At 41.2% G+C, this 15,771-nt stretch overlaps 1 protein-coding gene across 1 annotated transcript; it reads right to left on the bottom strand.

Annotated features, from left to right (window-relative positions):
* Positions 1 to 2,156: 2,156 nt before the first annotated feature.
* pik3r6a (phosphoinositide-3-kinase, regulatory subunit 6a) lies at positions 2,157 to 15,614 on the bottom strand. Its single transcript, XM_076276590.1, has 6 exons — positions 15,359 to 15,614; positions 10,831 to 10,951; positions 7,281 to 7,354; positions 6,696 to 6,810; positions 5,693 to 5,763; positions 2,157 to 4,762 (listed from the first exon to the last, which is right to left on the bottom strand). Exons 1-6 carry the CDS (start codon positions 15,450 to 15,452, stop codon positions 4,641 to 4,643), a joined length of 597 nt encoding a protein of 198 aa, XP_076132705.1. The 5' UTR covers positions 15,453 to 15,614; the 3' UTR covers positions 2,157 to 4,640.
* Between the last annotated feature and the right edge of the window lie 157 nt (positions 15,615 to 15,771).

Raw genomic sequence — 15,771 nt, 5'->3', positions numbered from 1 at the left:
GCTGCATTTCCGGGACAGATCTGATCTCAGGCCTGTAAAGTTACCTAATCCTAATAGTGATCCCATCATTAACTTCTACTTCAGCTGTAGCTTTGATGCAGAGGCACAAAATGTCATTATTCATTCCTCTTCATATATTACAAAGGATAGCTAAAATAAGCTTCCTTCCAAAGAATATTTTAGGGATCTTTCCCCAGGGTTATACAGTAGAATCAAAATGTATGACGAGTCTGTCTTTTCCCTCGTATTTTATTATTTCCCACAGCAGTGACATTTTGGGGATTACTGGGACACGGCGGCAGAGATATGGATTAATCAATGACACTCCACTGTGAGAAGAGAAAGTGACTTTATTGAGGTGAGATGTAATGCACACCAAGATGAGGTGCTGGCTACCGGTGTGTATATCTAAAGTAAGAGAAGGAAGGTGCCACACACTCCAAGTAAATGAAAAAACGTTTAATAGGCGATAACGTTTTGGCCTACAAGGCCTTCATCAGATCGCAGATATCTAAGAGAAAGTGGGACCATGACAAGGACTCAGTTGTGCCTTGATATGAGCTGTAGATGTAGCTCATAGGATCATGGAGTCATCTTAACATTCTATAGAAATTAACACTTCAAAATATTCGACATATTAAATCAGAAACGATGATAATGCGGTCTGTAGTCAAATAATTACAAAATGCATATTGTCTTCTTGAGAATATAGAATGTTTTGGTACCATATGATATGAATCATTCATAAATTACAGTATTATGTTTGCAACAGAGAAAGCATTTTTGCTTTCTGAAAAACATGAAATAAATGTCAAGTCTGTCCCACCTCAAAGCATTTCACCAAAACAGAAGCATACATGTGTCAATACAGCACTAAACTGGCGCTGGAGGGACTACTGAGATCCAGTGAAGTTGGATGTCACATCTAAAAAGCCCACGGATGGAATCCTGATCACCACTCCCCCTGAGAGGACAGCCGAGCACCCGCCCATCTGGGCCTCCGGGAGCGGAGCGGAGCCGCATCTCACACCTCTGATGGCAGCGTGCTCGGAGTGTTGGCCCCTGGGGCTCACACACTGGGCTCGTGTCAAGCCACTTACACTTTGTTAACCTCCAGAACAACACCACGCTGAATTCAACACGAAAGCATCACGCGACACTTTTATTATTTATCGATTGCGAACCACAGCAGCGTACGCTTGGACGAGACTTTGATGTTCGTCAGTGACCACATCATTAAATCTGATGCCAGCTGTGAGGTTAACACATCAGTAAGGAGACGAGACGGCGTTACCATGGAGAACAGGAGGTGTATGAGCGCTGCTGGTGAGTCACACACCTGCTGGTGACACAGCAGTGTGAGGGAGTGTGGGGTGACTGACAGGGATGACCTTCACAGTGGTGGAAGATGACAAGGACTGTTGAGCAGTTTACTCCTGCATTCCTGGTATTCCAGCTATGCAGTGAAAAGAAAGGGCGGTAGAAAGAAAGAATGTGGCTGGAAATATGGTTTGTTGACATTTATTTTCAGAGGGGAGAATATAAAGAGGAAGTAATATATTGGTTTACTGTGCTACTCTACAGATAACAAACTTGCCTCTGCTACATTGAGTTCTATTAATCTCTTTTTCTGAACGTTTTCCAAGGAAAATGTTATTTTTACCAAGGACCCCAAGATACAGAGACAACAGCAAATGCATTAAACTAGGGCTGTCAATCGATTAAAAAAATGTATCTAATTAATTACATACTCTGTGATTAATTAATCTAAATTAATCGCATATATAATTTAAGTATTTTAAATATTTAAATTCAAATAAATCATTGAATAATCAGAATTAGTGACATTAAAGTTCAAAAACTCTTTATTATTATTTTCACTGTTCAAATAATGGCCATAATAATCTATGATATGACCTAATATGCTGAGGAAATAAATTCAAAAGGTCTTCGGGAAGAAGTTTTTTTTTCACATACAAGGCATTTTAGGCCACAGATATATCCTAGGGGACACAATGAAAATAAATTAACACTCCCCTCAATGTCAACACTTATTTCTTTGCATTGATGTGCGACTATAGTTGATGAACTCCGGGGATATGCAAATTCCTTGCTGCAGACATTGCAAAGGACTTTATTTTCAACACTTTATTTTTACCAACACCATCAGGCCATTTTTTAAAAGTAAATGTTCCAATCAATGATCCAGGCAGCACATTTTCTTCTCTCTCCTTCATTTTACAGTCTAATTTTTACTGACTAGAACGGCTCGGGGTCAAAGGTCATACGGAATCTATTAATCTGCACTAATTTTTTCTCAACCCCAAATTAATTAATCGAAATTAATCAGTTATTTTGACAGCCCTACATTAAACATAAATCAGTGTTAATATGAGGTCAAAAGCAGTTGTGTGGATGTTTCACGTTACATATGCACACCCACTACAAACGGCTGTGGCAAGTAAATAACAGACAGCAATCTTTTTTTCACACCTCTGGCTACACAATAAATTGTCGAATAGCTTCTGTAATCCTTTAAAGACAGAAATCCACAGAAAAAGTGAAGAGGACTTTATCACCTACTTCACCCCAAGCACTGCCTGGGAACCTGACATGTACGTTCACCTGATCCCAGCTCTCCAGGTACATGGATGGAGTGCCTACTCTCTGGTAACTATGGAGACTGGTCTCCACGGCGAAGAGCTCTTTATACTTAATAGAGTGCCCGCCCTCGGAGAAGAAGACCACCCTGGAAAACCACCCAGGCTCCTAGAGACACAATGGAGTCCCAAATGGATTGTGTGGAGATGTCATGTCCGTGCACCACAGGGGTTCTAGAATTAACCACCACAGTTAGTGCAGCGAGTGCTTCAGTATCTTCCATTAAAGTGGCAATGATGCCATCATAGCTCAGGTCCACTACCCAAATGAAGGCTACACAATCACATAGAGCACTCTCCTATATATCCTTCTCTGATTTAAAAATCTTAACTCCAAATAGGAACCGAGCTAATCATCACAATAAATAAATGAAATAAACATGTTGGTAGTGTTTTAATGTGGATGCTGAGGCCATGTGCTTGAAAATAAGGTGAAACGTGTAAAAACTGTATTGTATAATACCAGTTGTCATGCAACTTTGGTGCAGACTCAATGTACTGCATTGCAGTGTTCCCACCCTTGTGCTCTCCACTCTGACCACAGCTACAGTACTGTGGCCAATTAATTGGATATCATTAAGAAGGACTTAAACTCCTTTTACCTCAAGAAGTTAGTCACAGATGTGTGGGTAGTTAGATGCTTTCCTTGGTCCGCACTGAACACAACTATCACCCAACTGAGACATTAAAGGGCAGTGTTCTCCTTCAAATTGCTCATGCAATTTATTTATGCATCAGGGAGAGCAACTCTGGCTTAACATTTCCTGACTGGACAAGGCCTATTATGTGGAGACCCAATAGGTCCATGTTAATTGAAAGGACTCACGATCTCACGATCAACTGTCCTTTAAGGGGAACAGCCTCGCATAAAACAGTGTTAAAATGGCACAAACGGTTGTCTGGCTTTCAATAATCTGATACATTAAACTTTCATTTCAGGTCATTTATATCCAATTAGATTTAACAAGGTCCAGTCAGTGCACCCCTATGTGTAATGGAAGTTAAATACCTGTTATGTTAATGACACTGCTGGACTTAAGGGTTTTCCTAATTTTACCCAAGCAGTCTCAGAATTAATCACTGCACTCCTAAATCAGAAACGAAGCTCTGAATACATAAACATGTTTACAGAAGATTCACTTTTAAATATTTTGATCAATTGTGCTGGATGCTGCTGTTGCCTGTTAATGAGGACCAACAGTAGCTGCAGAGAGAACAGCTACAGTGGCAGTCACGTCAGTTCAATGCAGTTAAGTCACTGATTTGTGCTAAATTAAGACAGTAATGCTTTCTGCATGATGATTAGTCTGGTTCCTGGTTTCTTTTAATGGCCACGAAAATGAGTTATTAGAATGACAAATAATCCTTGAGGCGGTAATGATGCCTATTACTGTATTTACAACAGTAATGCCTGGATGTTGGTGCATGTATGAGGATCTTTAGGAGAGGCCACCACAAGAGAGTCTCTAAAAATGACAAACGACAGAAGCCAGAACAACAGAGATGCAACAGACTGCTGCAATGCCTTCTGGGAAATGAGAGCGGGGGGACGAGGATGAAAGCAACGTCAGCAGAGTGTCTGACAGCTGAATCCACTGGAGGAAATGAACAGCCAATAGATGTGCAGATATAGAGGGGAGAGAGAGAGAGAGAGAGAGATGAAGAAAGACAGAGAGAATGGGAGAAAGAGAGAGAGAGATGAAGAAAGACAGAGAGAGAGTGGGAGAAAGAGAGAGAGAGATGAAGAAAGACAGAGAGAGAGTGGGAGAAAGAGAGAGAGAGATGAAGAAAGACAGAGAGAGCGTGGGAGAAAGAGAGAGAGAGAGAGAGAGAGACTGTACAAACAGAAAGACAACTCTCAAGGGAAACCCTCCCTGTGCACTGGATGGGCAGCACAAGTGGCATGCATATCGGGTGCTGTGGTGGCACAACCAGCCAGTGGGCCTGCGGTGTGACCTCGTGCCGATGCCTCTGCGCCCCCTACATGACGGAGCAGGTGAAGCCGCAGCACTCCTTCAGCAGGGTCAGCCCCGTCTTAGTGACGAACGGGGAGGAGGAGGACCGCTGGGCCCGGGACGCCAGTCTGCGGTTGGACAATGGATCTGAAACAAATATATAAATGAACAAACAAATAAACAAACAAACAAATGAATGCTGCCAATCGTTTTCCTATTAACATATTTTCATTCATTCAATTTGTAATATTCATGGTGTATTGGCCATGACCAGTGCATACACAGATTTAACAACCCAAAAAGAAAAAAAAATGTGAAAACCTGTTGATATATGAAAATTAAACACACACACACACACACACACACACACACACAGCCATGCATGTGTGACCACACACAAACAAACACACTTTCTCTTTCCAGGAAGGAAAGAGACGGGACAGCGCTAGAAAATATGATCTGTTGTGAATGTGCGCACACTAGGATGCAAACAACAGTTTCACAAAAGGAATAGTTGCATGATGTTCTCTAAGCAGTTTGTTTTGTTCTGTGAGAAACCGCACTGTTAGGGAGAGAAATTAATCTCATCTCTTTAAAAAAAAAAAAAGCCTTTGGTAACAGAAGTGACAATTCTGACTAAAGAGTCCTGTAATTCACAATGACCTAATGTTCCTGTTGAAAATGTCTGGACAGGCTTCTGGTAGATAACTTCTAATTAATTGTTCCCTGTTTGACATCAGCCTTTGAAGGCTTTACCATTCATCTAGTAGGAAGACAAATGATCTTACGCAACCATTGAGCGACCTTCAGAAAAAGAAATCCTGCATTATTTTACCAACTGTAACTGCAAGGCCTACTCCAGAGTATTTTGTCAGTGCTTCCATATTTATGATTATTTTGACTGAGACAAATGAAGTCCACCTTGAGCATTCACCAGAGTTCACTGGCCACATTATTCATCCCAAAACTCCCACATCAATCAAGATGAAACAAAACTGCTTCAAGAGGAATACAGCTATTCCTCCTTGTTGTGACTACTTTTATACTGCCAGAGTATAACACCGTTTAGGAGAGTACCTCTGTTCTTGGAGCTCTTGGGGAACTTTGACTTCAGGAAATCAGCCATTTCTTTGTCTTCCTCACGTTCCCTGTTGAGGAAAGGTTACTATGGTGATCATAGCAGGTATTGTCGCTGTGTTACTGATGGTGTGTCATTTGCTCACATTGTTTAAGCACAATAACCCCAGGCTCTCTCTGTTCTCTGTGAAATGTTTATGTGTTTGAACACCAAATGGGTCTTTTCTCTTTAGATGGCACTTGCATCACGGTAGATTTTTACAAACTGATTGTATTCTCTTTCTCCTACCGACTGGAAATACAAACATGCAGCGCGTGTGTGAACAGTTCTTGTCAAGGCCATGATGGACTATCTGATGTTGCCTATTTGATGTGCCACAGAGAGAGAAAGGGCAAGAAAAATAAACCTCATTAATATCGCTGTGTCTTCTTGAAAATATATCATGGCGCGAGATTTCATTGAATGATCTGAGTAAAATGTAATGACAGAATAAGGATCTGTCTCTAACAATGAATGTGATGGAGCCCTAGTGTTGAGCCAGGATGGGGTTTGCCCTTTGGGCGTGCCAGCTTATCAAATGAACAATGAAATAAAGGCTGGGCTTGGCCTGTATTACTGGATTCACGTCTCTACAATGCATTGGAGCGATTCGTTATCACTGTGCCTCGGCCATTTCCTCTGTTCCTTATGCTTCTCTAGCTCATGTCAGCCTATTGGGTTTTCTTGGAAGTGAAAATGCTCTCCCTGAACCACAACGTTATTTGGTCTCATAACCATGTAAATGGAGGTGTTCACACAAGCTACAGTATGCTAAGAATACCCCGGCATGGTCACTGGGCTAATACGGTTCGGAGGAAGCTGTTTGTTTGTTGGTGTGAGTCTTGTAGCTGGCTATGTATGTTCAGGGAAAGAGAGAGAGAGAGAGAGAGAGAGAGAGAGAACGAGAGAGAGAGAGGGAGGGAGAGAGGGAAAGGGAGAAAGACAAAGAGAGAGATGTCTAACCTCAGTCTTTCAAACTCCACGTCATCCACCAGGAAGTCCCTGGTCTCCACCAGCTTGTGGATTTGCAGGAGCAGCTCCTCTTCCTTCTGTTTGTCTTCATTTGATTTGTCATTATCTGAAAAGAAAACACATGCCACTAAACCTCTCCAATCAACAAGTAATTCTTCTATGAATGTCAATGACTGCTGGGGTGCTGACGAGATCCACTCCAAGAAAGATACAGTTCGGAAGATGTTCAAAAGACACTTGAGTTTTCCTCCAGAGAAATACAGAGACTAGTGGTTGAGAAAATTCACACATTCTACAAATAATGAATTCTGCCAATTAGCACAGTAGAATCACTTTTTTTTCTGGCATATGGAGGACGCCTGCAGGGCGATCAACAACCACCCACTGAAGTGTTGCCAAAGTCTCAGAGACACAGCACACTCGCCTAAATGGCACATTCTGTCAAAGTACACTTGTCCTCAAACGCGGTCTGACACTAGGACCCAGAACCCAGTGACAGAGCATTCACTGCAGCTTCCACAAAGCCCCGGACTGCCGTCACGGTGATGACCAGGGGAGACATGACAGGTGCTCTACCTGGAATGGACACCAGCTTCTGGAGCTCCTTCTTCAGCCGTGTGATCTCCTTACAGAGCTGAATGTCATCCATCCTATAGGGACGGAGCAGTAAATATGACAATAAGTTACCGTAGTGGTTGATATAGCACAGCCAACCATAAAAACTGACCCAATACAGAGACAGAGAGTTTTATTATCTCATGGTCATGAAAAACAAAACATAAATACATTTTGTCATAGACGATCAATCTACTGATTATTTTCTAGACTAATCGATGTGGTTGGTTGGTCTATAAAATTCCAGGATATGGTGAAAAAGTCCAAGATGATGTCTTATTTTGAAGATTTTCAGTTTACTGTCATAGAGATAGAGGAGTAAGTAAACAGTTTGATAATCTGGAGTCAGAAAATCTATTTTTTACCAAAGTGTAGTGCTGTTCAAAAGTTTGGAGTCACTTACAAATTCCATTGCTTTTGTGGGAAAAGGTTTTTGTCCATTAAAATAACATCAAATCAATCAGAAATACAAATGACTATTGTAACAGGACATGGCAGATTCAATGGCACTTTGTATTTGCTAATCCAAGTTTATCGATATAGAAGGTTAGCTGATCATTAGAAAACCATTTTGCAATTATGTTTGCATGGCTGAATACTGCTGCCCTGATTAAAGAAGCAATACAACTGGCCATCTATCGATGAGTTGACATCTGGAGTTCAACAGCTGTTGTGGGTTTGATTAAACAGGCGCCTCACAGGTCCTAAACTTGCAGCTTTATTAAATAGTACCCACAAAACACAAAAAAGATTAAGATGGGCAAAAGAACAAAGGCTGTCAACAGTGGAGGACTTGAAAAAAGTGTTATGGACAGAGAAATCGAAGGTGTTCTGGCCACAAAGGGGAACATCCGTGAGATGCAGCACAAGTGGTATGGTGGAGGAAGCGGGATGGTCTGGGGTTGTTTTGGTGGTGGTGAATTGGGAAACTGGTACAGGATGAAAGATGAAAGGATGGAGGATGAAAGAGATCTTGAGGAAAGAAGGCCAGTTTGCAACACCATGCCACACCCTGCAGACAGTGCTTGATTAGTTTCATCCAAAAGCGGACAGCTCTAAACTATGCAAAGACCAAGTAGGAAAGAAGCAGCCAGCTGGTATTCTGTCTATAATGGAGAGGAATCTAAATTTCTAAATTACTCCAAACTCATGAACGAAAGTGGTGTTTAATTGAATAGTTGATTAATAGATACATTGTTGCAGGCCTATTTAAATGTGTATTGTACCAGCTGTATTTGGCCCAAAGTAAGGAATATGTTTTATCATTACATGTGTTCTATGACAAAAGTTTTCAACCAGTGGTCAATCAATAATGGAGTTACACTGTGGGAATCACTATTTGATTATTCTGCGGTTCACCTCATCTTGCTTCCTTGGTCAGAATGGTGGTCCCAGGGTCACAATCAGTTGAAAACTCTACTCTATGGGAACCCAACCCTTGACTCGCATATTCGCCAAAGTCCTCAGACGACCAAACAGCATAAAATAACCAGAGATGTTACATGTGGCCTTACATGAAGCCTCCAAATTACAGTACTTGCAATGATCTTGCCTTGATCTTTCATTTTCACCTGTTTCCTGGCTGCAGGAAACATCAATTCAATTGTGCTGTGGTGGCATTTGACTAAAGGAAATGGCCGCCATTTAAATGCTACCTCTTGAAGAACAAATGAGAGCATGTCACCATCTACCCATGACTGGCCTGTTAATGAATGGAGTGGAGGACCAGAGAGGATTACACATGAGATACCATCACCAGGGCTTCTCTGGTGGCCAGCAATGCACATCTAAACAATATCTAGCTGCTGCCTTAATGATGGGATTATCCATGATTCTGTCACAATGTTCATTAAAACTTAGTAATAGTATTAGTAATACAAAAGTAATAAGCCCTCTCATAATAAGTATAAATGGATGCATTGACAAATTGTGAGTCACTTAGTGAACCTAACTGCCATGCCAATTTCCTGCCTGCCGAATTCTCGGCGGCTTCATTACTCCTTAACTGACTCATCTCAGTTTCATCACTGAGCTCAATCATGACTCATCATGCACACATCTGGGGTAGCCACTGGCTGTAAGCCCCACTGAATAAGGCAGATCTCTTCCTCTGAGCTAAATACGCCTCAGATGTCTCAGATCTGCAAAGTCATTCGGGGTAGAGATTAGTATACATGCACCAACACAGAGCACAGAGGTGCTGGTGGCAACAGTGAAAGCAAAACCCACTGAATCTTTAATGAGGGGCAGCTGGCTGATCAGATGCCTGTGGGTGATGAAAGCACAAGGGCCTTCTGGAGAGGTGACAACAGAAATAACTGATCTAAGAACAGCTCTCAGTGCATATGGGAGGACGTGAGGCACATTGGCACACTTGCATGGGGGAACGAGTTGGAAAAACTCGACCAAAGGATGAGAAAAGAGGAGCTGAGTTGAGAGTTGCGATGAAAGTATAAGGTTAAGCATACAGTTGAAACCTTATGTGGACATGATATTTATCATGAGGCCAGGCATTTCCATGATCAAATATTCTTTGAATGTATGTGCACAGACATAAGGTGATGACCAGGAATATGCATCAGAAATAAACAGGGGTTGGAGACATTCTATTTGCATGCAATCTATCAAAAAGGTGGACTGCCCCTCACTATGTGTCAGTATATCAACACAAAATGAGTTGGGAAGATATGAGATGGGCAATCAAACTGGGATGCATGAAAGGTTCAGCTACAGGTTTGCAACAAAGAAGTGCTTCACTAAACCAATGAACTATGGTATAGGTCTAAACAAACAAATAAACTTTTGCAGGTAAAACAACTAGGCCATAACTTTTAGAACTTTTAACTCATCTTACATAGCTTACATGTACAGTATATTGTGGATTGCTGCTGGCCAACTTACAGTACACGACACTGTGACATGATTCTAAAGCTTTGTGATTATGGTCTTAAAATCCTGTTGTTACATTGTTACCATATATGCATAAATCGTCATACATACACATGGCTACGGATTGCTAAATTGCATTGGATTGCTAAATTTAGTATCATAAACGGCTCACTGGAAATCTGCGGCAAAATGTATTCAGACTGACAAAAATCTATGCAACTCACTGAAATGTGATGCTCCAATAAAGGAATGCTCAAACCACTCTTCATAACTCATTCACCATGATGACAGTCAAAACAGATTAATTGTGAGCCACCCTGGGCATCATGGAGATCTGGTTATACACACCTGTGGCCTTCCTCTGAATAACTGAGGCACTGTGGTTTGGGAGCGGGAGGCAAGGCCACTGCCAATTCATTTTCATGCAAATGTATCATCTGAGTGGCAGCACATGGCTGTCTGTCACAGCTGCTATTTATCTTACATCGGATGAGAAAGTCAGAGAGAGACAGAAAAAGAGAGAGAGACAGAAAGAGAGAGAGACAGAAAAAGAGAGAGAGAGAGAGAGAGAGAGAGAGGGCAGAAACTGGGCATGTGTAGAGTAGACTGGCTCAGTACTCACATGTATCTCAGTTCAGACTCGCGTCTCACCAATGCCTCACGGATGCGCTCGATCTTAAAGAGCTCCCCCTCGATGTCATCTATAGTGATGGTGGAGTCTGCCATGGACACCACGTCCTCCTCTGTGAAACAATTAACAACCAAAATATCAGTCATCGCAGATCTGTTCCATGTTGTTAAATGTGTCGTTACATCTTTAATTACAACGAACTACTTTCTTAGTACTTTTACAGTGGTTTGTGTTATATTCAATATGTACAATATTCAACCCATTAAATAATGCTTATTCAGCCTTGTCACTTGTTTAAACATAACTGATCTACATCTTTGGATAAGAGCACAAGCATAACATCAACACTAATCACAACTCTATTCAGGACTTTCCTTTCTCAGTTGCCATACAGACACACAGATGTGTGCATGCACACACACACACACACACACACACACACACACACACACACACACACCCCTACTTAGTGTACAAGCAAGGGTCATAAATCAGTGTCAGAGACGCAGCCCGAAATTACAGCTCGGCGGGCTGACTGGTGAGCACTGGATGTGGGGTGCAAATTATTGCGTGTCAGCGCTAACCAGGGCTGGCATAACTCCCTGTCTAAAACTGCTATTAATTATGTTTCTCTCTCTCCCTCCTCTCTCTCTCTCTCTCTGTCTCTCTCTCTCTCTCCCCTTTTCTTCTCTCTCTCTCTTCCTCTCTCGCTTGTATGCTCCCTCTCTTACCATTGACAAGGACAATGGCTCTGCAGGTAGCACAGTCTCAAGCTGCCTGTCAAGCACAAGCTAAATAAGGTCCATTTTGAAATGGGTATAATGAGAAATAACTGAAATGGGTATAATGAGAAACAACTGAAATGGGTATAATGAGAAACAACTGAAATGGGTATAATGATAAATAACTGGGTATTGGAAATGGGTATAATGATAAATAACTGAAATGGGTATAATGAGAAATAACTGAAATGGGTATAATGAGAAAAAACTGGGTATTGGAAATAGAGTTGCAAAATTCCGGGAATTTTCAAGGTTGGAAACTTTCCATGGGAATTAACGGGAATATACGGAAATTAACGGGAATTTTTAATATGGCAAGTTAGTCTATAACAGGGAACTTAAATGTAGTGGACAAAACCCCATCTTGCAGAATAATATTAGTTAAAACAACCTGATTTTATGCAATTTCAGTCAAATTTCTACCCTGCACATACGTCAATCCCATGCACACAGCAATCAGCATAGGCTACATAAAGGAAACCTATGGTGCGTTCATGTGCATGGGGAAAATAAATTCCGGGGGAAAATAAATTCCCAGTGAAAATGTCATCTCATGTGGGAATAACTGGTGTGAAACTGGGGGAAGTTTGCAAACAGAGTTGCTATGGGCTTGTCGTCACTTTTGTCCTCATTCAAATGGGTGTATGTAATTTTGCATAAACTGTAATGGGACAATTAATCTGTCTGATTAAGATTGACAATTTATATATAATTTACATAATCTATAAGGTTTGGTTGGGGTGGTATGTTGTGTCATTATATTTTTATTTGTTTTACCATTTTCTAGGATTCTAACTGAACAAAATGATAGTCAGTCAATGTTCCAACCAATTGGATTTTGTTGAGTGGCGTGGTGTCTCTTGGGCAGTTTAGTGGTTTCAGTGTTGCTAGCTTAGCACGCTAGTAAACCATAGGCAGAGAATGGGATTCCCGCTAGCATGGTAGCTAGCTTTGTATGCTAAGCTAAGCGAAAATATGAGCAAACAAATCATATTGCTTATTACGAAACAAAATGTTAATGTCTGTATATGAAACAGTAGGAATAACCAAAAATCCCCAGTTAATTCCCGTAAATTCACATTAATTTCCTTTAATTCCATGAAAGTTTCCAATTTGGAATATTTCCAAAATTCCCCAGCTTAACTTCCCATGGAAAGTTTCCGGTAAGTTTCCGGAAATTTACCGGAAATTTTTCGCCCCTTTGCAACCCTAATTGGAAATGGGTATAATGAGAAATAACTGGGTATTGGAAATGGGTATAATAAGAAATAACTGAAATGGGTATAATGAGAAACAACTGAAATGGGTATAATGAGAAATAACTTAGGGTTTCAACAGGTGGCCAAGGATTACATCGTAAATGTCCATTATATCACATAATTCAATGAAACACCCATGGAAGAAGGTGCCTGTTTGATAAACCAGTGAAAAACTCTTGAAGGCTGTTCTGTTGGTGATGATTTTTGTCAACAAAGGTTGATTTGTTAGTGATTTTGTTTTTGTAAATAGGTTTGGTTGTTGATTGCCCCCTGTGTGAAATCCCCTACCTATAGCACTAGCAATTGAACATCTATTCTGTGTATATTTGAAATATGCATACGCTGGATATTTTGTTCTCTAATATTTAATTGTGTGAAAGACCAAAACCCCCATCAAGATCACACTCTCATCTCAGTCTCCATTGACATCAATGGCTTACTGACATACTGACGTAATGGCACCACTGCCATCAAGTGTTTGCTTTGCATATGCTAATGAAACAAATTAACTCAATGGCAAAACTATTTTTGACAGGCATTCATGCTTGGTTAGAAAGCCTGGCTCTTTTTCTGTTTAAAATGTATAAGATGTATGGACACAAATATTTAGTATGCATAAGGAACTGAAGAATAAACGGTATATGTGAGTTCCAAAGGGTTCTAAGACAGAAGCGATTCTACAGAGGTTGGGAGAGTGACTATATTTGATCACACCAGGATGGCTGAGATATGTATTTTGTGTTTACTGGCAATCTACTAAAATCACGCAAGATGGTGATTAACTGAAACAAATCCTGAAAATCCACACCACTACAAATTGTCATAGCAACCCTTCCCACCCTTCTCGTCATCATTGCAGTTGCATTTGCTACATGATAGGCCAACTTTATATTATAATAGTACCCGAGACATGATCTGGCCAATCAACTGGAGATATTCCATGCAGGGTCACTCTGGGTCAGGGTCACTCTGAACCTGTGCTCTACGCCCCCTCCAACACATTCAACCCCAAGAACCATGTTCATGTCACGCCTCAGTCTAGTAAGATTAGACCAATGTGCTTGTTTCTGATGCATTCATATTGTAGGCCCACATTATTAACAAGGTGCTTGTCTCTGATGCATTCATATTGTAGGCCCACATTATTAACAGCAGATCAGTGTGTTGTTTGGTAATGCTGACACTTTGATATGAAGGTGCCGCATGCTCAGGTTCAGGTTGTTCCCAGCCTTCAGCCCCTATTACCGAAAGAGCCATCATCATCTCTAAAAGTGCCTCAGCAAGCTCACATGCTTGCTTCTACAGTGTGTGTGTGTGTGTGTGTGTGTGTGTGTGTGTGTGTGTGTGTGTATGTGTGTATCTGTGCACATGTTGAAATGTGTATAACTTAGAGTTAGGGTCATTGCTTTGAGTCATTCATTACACAAGAACTTTCTATCATACCGAATACCCCACACTCGAACATCAACGCCAGATCATTCCACTACAAATGTACAACACCCGACTCTCCCCAGGCATCCATTTCAGAAGCAACCTTTTAATCACACAAGCCAAGTTCTTTTATAGGTTTTTGCTCTGCCCCATGAAACAGCTCTGGCATACAAAACTAGAAATTCTTCACCTCATTGGTCGTTACACTGATGACACTATACTGCCTCTGAGCTAATGAAGAGAAACTCCCACGCATGGCAACCATCAGGCCAAGGGGGCATCCAGTGACAGTATGTCATACAAGCCCTATTTCTTTTAAGACAGCTTGGCCAAGGCCAAGCGAAATCTCTTAGCGATGGCTTACAAATTAGTAAGAGTAGGCCTGTTTTTATGATCGATGATCAGCCTTTGATAACTGTTGAATGAGGGGCAAGAATGATATGAATCTGACAATGTTCCCATAGACTTCAGTCACTTTGGATGATTTTGGCTGATGCTGTGGGCTTTTAGTTTGGTGCAAATTCTTGACAGCAAGAATACGTCAAACATTTTTTAGGATAGGCTATAGATAAATATGAATTGATTAAGGATGCATATTATTTCACATTCTTGTGTTTTCAGCACTCGGTGGATAAGCTGCTGTTTAATACCATAATTGGATCTTGATCACCAAATTAAACAGGACTCCAGTATTAAATTGGTCTTGGCGGTCTCCCAGCTGGTAGGCTACAATTTTGTAAAGTTACTGAATTACGCTAGCTAGAATTACGCATGATTACGCTACTTTGTTTTGCAGTATAAGCACATTAGCACAAGACACTGTATAATATTATCATTAGGCCAACTTAATTTCCACTCTATAACTTATAGCCTATCACCAGATAACACACAAACACTAAGCTCTTTCACCTTCTCAGGGATGCTGCTACATGTACATATATATGTATATAAAAGCTATATTACAAGACAGACAGACAGACAGATGTGTAACATCCGCTGTATTCGTAGCCTATACGATTTCAGAGCTTTTGACGACGCAAAATCTACCTGTTTTGTCGCCTGTCACTTTTTCGGTCTCCGTATTCCATTTAGTGCATTCCAGCGACCCGTACTGGTTTGAGGCTCTCCGTTCCTTGTCCATCACCCCACAGTGAAGATTTCACCCCAGCAGAGAAACTGACAACAGCTGAACTGAGCAACCAAAGAGGCGAGTTGATCGGCACGTTTTCATACAACTATAATAAATGTAAAATCCGGCATACTGGGGGCCAGCGCGTAAATATTGGATGCTGGCACAAGAGCTTGTGAATGCTTCCCTGCACTCTCCTGTTCTGATGATTTCAACACGAGTCGTGGGATCTGCGCGCCAATTAACTTCACGTTGCCCAATGGCACCATCTTCCGCTTTAAAAATGAACTGAGGACAGAGCAGGTGTTTCAGGTGCATGGCTAAAGTCCAT

Source organism: Alosa pseudoharengus, unplaced genomic scaffold, assembly GCF_046254945.1.
Source record: "Alosa pseudoharengus isolate Yale_2024_CS ecotype anadromous, Long Island Sound unplaced genomic scaffold, YU_APseudo_1.1 YU_APseudo_1.1_scf_1, whole genome shotgun sequence".
NCBI classification, from domain to species: Eukaryota; Metazoa; Chordata; class Actinopteri; order Clupeiformes; family Clupeidae; genus Alosa; species Alosa pseudoharengus.
Note: the sequence above shows the minus strand (reverse complement) of the source record. Positions and strands in the feature narration are given on the sequence as shown.

Bases quoted from the DNA above. Each gene is read 5' to 3' on its own strand.
- pik3r6a (XM_076276590.1), bottom strand. From the start codon at position 15,452: ATGGACAAGGAACGGAGAGCCTCAAACCAGTACGGGTCGCTGGAATGC. The intron at 10,952-15,358 runs GTAGATTTTGCG...ATTGTTTCACAG, and splicing joins AGTGACAGGCGACAAAACAG to AGGAGGACGTGGTGTCCATG. The intron at 7,355-10,830 runs GTGAGTACTGAG...CCGTCCCTATAG, and splicing joins GAGTCTGAACTGAGATACAT to GATGGATGACATTCAGCTCT.